At 38.8% G+C, this 7,500-nt stretch overlaps 1 protein-coding gene across 2 annotated transcripts in view; it reads left to right on the top strand.

Annotated features, from left to right (window-relative positions):
* LOC138056629 (nuclear transcription factor Y subunit beta-like) overlaps positions 1-1,546 on the top strand; it is an 11,031-nt gene extending 9,485 nt beyond the window's left edge. For both annotated transcript variants that reach the window (XM_068902469.1, XM_068902470.1), the window contains 3 exons: positions 1-76; positions 573-652; positions 992-1,546. The exon at positions 1-76 is cut by the window's left edge and continues 21 nt beyond it. In XM_068902469.1, coding sequence (XP_068758570.1) covers positions 1-76; positions 573-652; positions 992-1,018 — 183 coding nt within the window. In that variant the 3' untranslated portion in view covers positions 1,019-1,546. The remainder of the gene's footprint in view (positions 77-572; positions 653-991) is intronic.
* The last annotated feature ends 5,954 nt before the right edge of the window (positions 1,547-7,500 follow it).

Below are 7,500 nucleotides of genomic sequence, written 5' to 3'. Positions count from 1 at the left end.
GGGATGGTGGCAGATTTACGAGAGGGGGAAATGGAGGAGGATGAACACGCTGTTCATCAATTTCAAGTAGCAACTGGTAAAGGCATTGGCAGAAAATCAGTAAATAAAAAATAATCATGTTTAGGTGAAGAATGTGATAGTAATGATGATGATGATGATGGTATTGGTTATGAAAATAATCAAGACAACGGCAATGACTGTGAATACAATGTTGTAAGGCAGTTTTTAACAAGTAGTTCCTGTGTAGCCCTACTTGGTCTTTGATTTGGGAAAAAGAACTTGACCGTGTGAAGATGTCAATTTTTATTCTTTTCAACTACAAGGAAATAAAATTCATACCCAATCCATAGTTAGCTTCTTCCTCCTGTCTTTATGGTTACCCCCTCGTTCTTACATCTCAACCTCGTTCCCTGGGAATGAGGTTGCTTACATCTTTGCCTTAATGTCCTTTGGTATTAAGAAATATGTATTTTGCTCTGAGGAGTCTTCAGTTTACCCACATTAGAACATATATACAATTTTTTGTTTAGATATATTAGAGCATTCTCAATATTGTCTTCATTTTTTTGTAGCCACTCATCTTCATCCTTCGATGATCGGCACAGAGCAACCACCAACAACCATTTATAGCACTGCTGCCTACCAAACAACGGTAAGTTTAGTTTGTAATACTGATCAATGGGAATGAGAACTGTACAAGAGTTTTAATCAGAGCCCTGTGTGCTTTAAACCAGAGCTAATGCTTCAGTCCATCAAAACAGAAAAAGAAAATTGAACTAGCTTGGTATGACTCAAACCAAACACATGCAGCCTGTACTACAAGCAAGAAAACGGTGTGAGAAAGATGATTTTACCCCTGGTTAGTGAAGAATGTCGTGCAAGATTTTCAAGCCAATCACCAAACTAAAGTACTTTCACATCTCAAAAACGCCTCATTGATTTTACGGAGAAATCACTTACACTAATGTAGTTGTTGCTGCTTTTATTTTAGATGCAGCAGCCTTTGCCATTTCCATAGAAGAAGATTGCCATACAAGGCATCCAAATAAATTTACTGTACAAAGAAAAATTATCTGGAAATTAGTCAGGTGGTCTTCATATTCAAAAACTACTGTTTCACTCGAACCAAGTTTATTTATTACGGTGAGATATTGGATACAGGTGAGGACAAGAGTCATTTTGGACTAGGTTAAAAATAGAGTGGTGTACGAAAGACAATACACAAGGAGCTTTTCCTGGCTTTTTGGCCCGGTATTTAATGCAGTAACCCCAAAAATCACAAGTGTGCAACGGGTTTTCAGCGTATCATTGACACACCAGCTATTTTCTCGCTCACGAAGGTGTCACTTAGGATGTCTGATGGCTGCATATAATTGGCATAAGTTATTGCCTGGGGCAGTGCCTTGTACGGCATGCCATTAGAGCACATCAGTCCGTCTTCAAATTCTAGATCTTTTTATGTGGTGGGTACGTCAAGATCCAGTGGAAAGATGCACTTTTTTCACCAGTGTTTACAATAAAAAGTATGCGCAGCGAAGTTTGAAAATGACCTCGCAAAATTCATTGACATTAAAGCCAACAGAAAGACATTACATGCATTTGGGTCACCAACCTCGTTCCCAGGGTCTCTCTTCTCTGCCTCCATTGTCGTTGAGAGAGGACCCTGGTTCACGCTGGTCACGTGGCACTCGTCGACAAACATTTTTCCACTAGGGTAGTGTTTTCGTTATATTTTGATCCCGCAACCGCACCTGGGCGAAAAAATATTCGTTTAACAAGGCATTTCTAAAATAAAAAGGTCAAAAGAGCTGATGTTATATTCCCACAGCAGATGAATTCCCACAAAAGCGGTCAAACTAAAAGCAAGAGCTTTTGTGATCGACAAGACGACTTCAATGTCGAGCGGCGATTGACGTTCGCTTTAAAAAAAATTAATTTCGTTAGTAGCCAAAGTTGCTTCTTCAGAACAAACACTAAGATAAAAGAATACACCAAACACTACGTTGGCTTGATAAAAATGTCTCTTTTATTTTACTGCGACTAAAAATATACACGCTATTAAAGCGCGGTGCAGTGGTAAAAAAAATCTTACCGACAGCGACAATTTACACGAAGTTGTTGAAATATAAATATCATAAGTCAAACTGTCAACTCGCTGTACAAGATTGCGACCTTAGCAATCACGTTGTTTAACTTTCGAAAGAAAAACGAAAATCAAAGAACAAAATGAAATACCTGCACATGCTAATACAGTTTGATTTGATGGATTTGAGGTCGATATGTGACTCGAGAACTTAAATAACAACACACCGGCTGATCGCTGAACATGTTTGTTTTCCATGGATAACCGTTTCGCTTGTTTTCTTGCACGACAAAATTTTCTTTCCTTTAAAATTGTCGCAAACTATTAGCATTCTTCGTTGATCCGGACCTTCACACGGATAAAAACTCGAATAACGTGAGGATATTTTTTATGGCGTCTGATCGATTTGACCACAACCTTTTTTCTTTCACATCGGGTTCCATATGTGTAGTACATAAAATACTGCTGTCAAACGTTTTGTCAATGGTTATCTGGCCACAAAATCAATTGCGTGCTGATTCCCTTCTTTGCAATGTCAACAAAGCCTACATTGCCACCCATCCCCTAACACACATTTCGCCAACCTCCCAGATTCTGGGAGACACGTGACCAGCGTGAACCAGGGTCTTCTCTCAACGACAATGGAGGCAGAGAAGAGAGACCCTGGGAACGAGGTTGTTGGGTCACATTTATACCCCCTGCAAATCCTGATTCAGTTTAAATGTTACCTTAACATTGTTATTGTGTCTAAATTACACACTGACCCTTCTGTATTTTTGGTAAACATCACTAATATTAAGCTATTAAATCATCGATTCATTTCATAAATTAGAAAGAATGATCAAGGGAGACCCTGTATGTCGTTGCAAATTGTAAACAACCGCAAAGATCTCAACACTTGTACTGTGTTTATCACAAAACCATTTTGCAATTTTTGACCTAGAATTAAATGCATTTAAGCTGAATTGACTTATCCACCTATGAAACGTATCCTGTCTTTGGATAACTGGGGCCTGGAATTTCTCAAATTTGTGTCATCAGGTCATTGTTTCATCTTCTGATTGGTTTATTTGACTACGTTGCAATCAAACTTAAAACAATGAAACATGCCAAGCACGTTTCTCTTCTCATTGGCCTGTGATTTTTGGAAAAATTGGTAGAACCTTTTCTGGTACAGTCATATGAAGGAAACAACGAGCCTGATGATGCAAAATAACAAACAGCGACGAAAAAAAATGTAGTTTCTTTAGCAACTTGAGTTGCCTGTTCAGACCTTTTATGGTTTGTCTTAAAATTTACCGTAGCATTGAATGATCCTAAGAATGCACGATATCCAAACTTGTTTTGTAAAATTGTAAAGGGAGCTTAATTAGACTTTTGACGTGTGTAAATAAAGAATTTGTGAAGGAGGTTATTTATCTTTGATGGTTTTAACTCCTTTCGCCTGTCGGCAGCCCCGGGGAGAGCGCGTGAACATTTTCAAAAGATTTTAATAACTGGATAGAGGATAGATTAGAAACAAGGCAGTACTTGTGTGTAGAGTAGATGTTTGTGAAAACGACTAGAAGAAATGAAATTAATTAAACATTTATTGCAGAAAACCGGTCACCGTTACTTATATTTCAGTCGCGTGCTAGACTGCAAAACAGTCGCATTTTTTGCGAACGCAAGCGACACGGTAAAATAATATTCAAACGAAAGGTCTGGAGCGAGTGTAGAAACGGCGAGGGAGAATGGGGAGAGACGCGAAAAAATCGCCTCACACTCCCTACGGGCGTGTGAGGCTCGCGCGCTTCACACGCGAGGATCACGCTTACGGCGCTTGGCGCCTTCCGAAAATGTAAGAAAACGACTGTTTTGCAGTCTAGTCGCGTGCTGGCAATATGTGCAGTTCAAATTACTTAAGAACCGAGTGGACGATAAAGGGACTAAGGTACATTTTCTTTGGTAAAGGATTCCCTAAATGCCGACCTTTTTCTTGTGTTATCACATAGTTCTTTCCTAGTACCTGTATCATATCGACCATATCATTTCGGATACACAACAAGTGAACAAAAAAAACCAATAGGCTGCACAGAATCATGAGGTTTCAGGACTAAGTACAATTAAGAAACTGTCCAACAACAACAAAGAACATTGATAGTCCGCGTATTGTTGTCTGAGCAGAGGGATGTAATAACATCACTTAAATTTGACACTTCCGATGAAGTGAGAGGTTAGTCCTCTGAAACACTAATTTCATGCGCAAAGAAGGAGGTGGCTATTATCCAGTGTCGTTCTTAAATATCCTATGAGAAATTACTGCTTACGTGATCTTCGTTTTCTGTTTAATCCTGCACTGCATTTTATCTAAAAGCAAGAGAAACAACGTTTAAAAACAAACGTCCAAGAAAATCGGCTGATTATAGGGCGTTAATGTCCCTACTGTAACAAGTCCTTTCGATTAACAATCTCGCTCGGTCACTAGAAAAACGAGAGATTTAAACGTTCCCTTAAGCAGGATCTTGGAAAGGTCGACGTCAACGTTACTTTGTAAACCAACTGCGCCAATTGTTCATCCCTGAGTACGTTAGCGAAAAACGCCGAAGCATAGGTTACATCCCATGTGAAATAATTACTGTAAATTCCTTCCCTAACGGGCTCCTGGAAACTAAAATAGATCCCTACCCCTAACCCGGTACCTGCGTAATATTCCAGCGTGCGCTCTCTCTTCGCGGGGCGACAGGTTTACCAGTCACTCAATTCAACACTTCGATTCCTTCAATTAGACTACAGTCTGTTTTGTTGTTATGTGGTCTCATCGCTCTGTGGTCCATTCCGAAGATTGCGCCAAGCCGACCACATTGCTGAAGGAAAGGCCAGACCATAACACCTTGGAAATCCGTGCCCTACTCTTTTCCAATAGTGTGTGGGATCTTCAAGAGTTTATGAGCAAGAGTTATGAGACGTCCTTATCCGAGAAGACTTAAAAGTCTAACCATTGGCGGATGTAATTACAAAGGCAGCACTTTTTCTCACTTATTTTAACACCCTGAGGGTTGGTCCGGCCGGAGTCGAACCCACGACCTCACGGATGGAAGCTCTTCGGTGTCTTAGAATCGAGGCAACTGTCGCCGCTATAAAAGAGCGCGAAAAAAGCGCGGGAACCTGACTCACTGCCGAACAAAGAGGAGAAAGATGGCCGCTGTAAGTAACGTTTATTATTCTGTCGTCTTCTCCAATTTTCGTTCAAAAGATCGTTACCTCTACTTTCCTAATGGAAACTGGGCTGATTTTTATCCTGTAATGCTGCAAGGAGAGTGTTTTCGGAGACGTTTTTGAAATGTTTAAAAGGCTTTAATTTTCAAGGGAAATTATCTTCGTTGCCTTGGACATTCACTGACCACAAGTCTATGCTTAGAAAATAAATTACTTGGTAAGTTTACATTATTACTTTTTGACAGAAAACAAAACCCTATTATCAATGTAAATGGAGCGTTCGTTGATTTAGCGCGTGGGAAATTCAGCTTAAATTTGACTGTTCATGTCAATCGACGCGAGATTTGTAAGCTTAAATATAAAACCTCGACCATGGCCACCTAATTTTCTTTCCAATTTTTATAATTTCGAGTTTGTCATGTTTTACGCTGAAGCCAAATAAAGGAAATGAACACAAGATTGCTTCCAAAAAGAGAAAGACCGAAAATATGGACTGCCTTAAAGGATAATTTTCCATAAAAGTTTCTTTCGATTAGCTAGTCTTACCCGACGCTTGTGCTGTGGGGGATTGTGGCAAATGGAAAAAATGGTTGCGGTGTGAGGGTGGAGTAAGTTTGTGAGGAATAGGAGTGGAGAGGGGTGGAAAGTGGACGAAATCAATTCATTTGATGAGCTCATTGATATTACCTAATATTTATAGCGGATACGCTCTTTGGCAGCACTTATACACCCCGTGTCATTACTTTGAATATTGTTCATTTTTGTTGTCTTGAAAGATTGCTTATCCTTTGTATATCTTGACAGTGTCAGTTAACTATCTGAAAACCCTGAGCAGTTGAACTAGTTGCAGCTAACTAAAGAAATACAAGAACTTAATATCAGACAAAGGATTCTTGGAACATGCTATCCAGCTCAGCTTCTGTTAAACAAATGAAGACGAAAGTTTTATGGGGCTTTGGAAATCATACATTTTACACAGTTGTACATCAAATGTACTAAAATGTACATGTTAGATACGGTCAGTATATGTCTATCACACAATGGATAAAAGTGACAGCAATAGATGAGTTCACGCTCTTGAATGCATCATGGATAATCAGGGCAAGATGGAGAGAATTTCAAAGGTTTGTGTGGAAGTTCAAAAGTATGAAAAATCATCATGATATGCAATTTTGGGTTTTCGTATTTTCCAAAACAGAAGCTATGCGCTCATGGGTGTGGCAGGACAAAGTTGGCCAGAATGCCTATTCTATAAATTATTTTATTAAATTAAGCAACATTTCTGCCATACATTTCCTGTAATTCCAAAGGCACAAAATTACAGAGAATGTATGGAGACAAAAAAAAGCAATATTTAGGAATCCCAAAGAATAGATAGAAACCCCAATTCATCTCAGTTGTGAACTTGAACTTGAAGGCAAAAGTCTAAAAAAGTGGAGTCATGAACAGGTTATTTTGCTTTGAATTTCCATACAAACCTTTGAATTTCCCGCCGTGTTGCCCTGGTTATGCATGATGCACTCAAGAATGTGAATTGGTCTATGAGTTGTTATATTCCAAACTTTAAAATCATTCCATTTAGCTTTTAAGACCCCTTAGGTTAGCTTTTGGGAAGAATAGTTTCATGATTAGTACAAGCTAACAAAATATTACTATTGATTCACAATATTGTGGTAGTTGTGCTGAGCTGAGTTGTTAATGATGGCTATAGGCAATAGCTTAAGTTCAGAGCACCAAATAGACTGATTTCGATATATTAAAATTCAGTCCGAAACAAAAGACATCATCTTGAGGCTCTGGGGAATAAATATAAGGATTTGTACGAGTTTATTTCCCAGAGCCTAGAGATGATGCCTTTTGTTTAGGACTGCATTTTAATATACTGAAAGTGGGCTGTTTCTTTGACGTAATTTTAGTGCCAACTACAGTGCCTTTATAAATACCCGTAATGTCCTAGTCAACTCAATACAACACTTAATCTCTGCCTTCTGTTCAGTTCCTTCATGGAGAGGAGTCAACAATAACAACAACAATTTATTTGCGTATTTCCATTTTTATACATGGCATTGCCTATCAATTTATGTAAAGGAAATTGCTAATCTATTTAATTAAAAGAAACATGAATATCTGTATTCTTAACGTCATGGAACCCTTAGAACATGGCTCTCTGAAGATGCTAGCTCATTCTTTGTAGCTTTTAGGTGTTTAGCCATTCTGAA

Source organism: Montipora capricornis, chromosome 7 (genome assembly GCF_036669925.1).
Source record: "Montipora capricornis isolate CH-2021 chromosome 7, ASM3666992v2, whole genome shotgun sequence".
Lineage (NCBI taxonomy): Eukaryota > Metazoa > Cnidaria > Anthozoa > Scleractinia > Acroporidae > Montipora > Montipora capricornis.
This window is presented reverse-complemented; position numbering and strand designations above follow the sequence as displayed.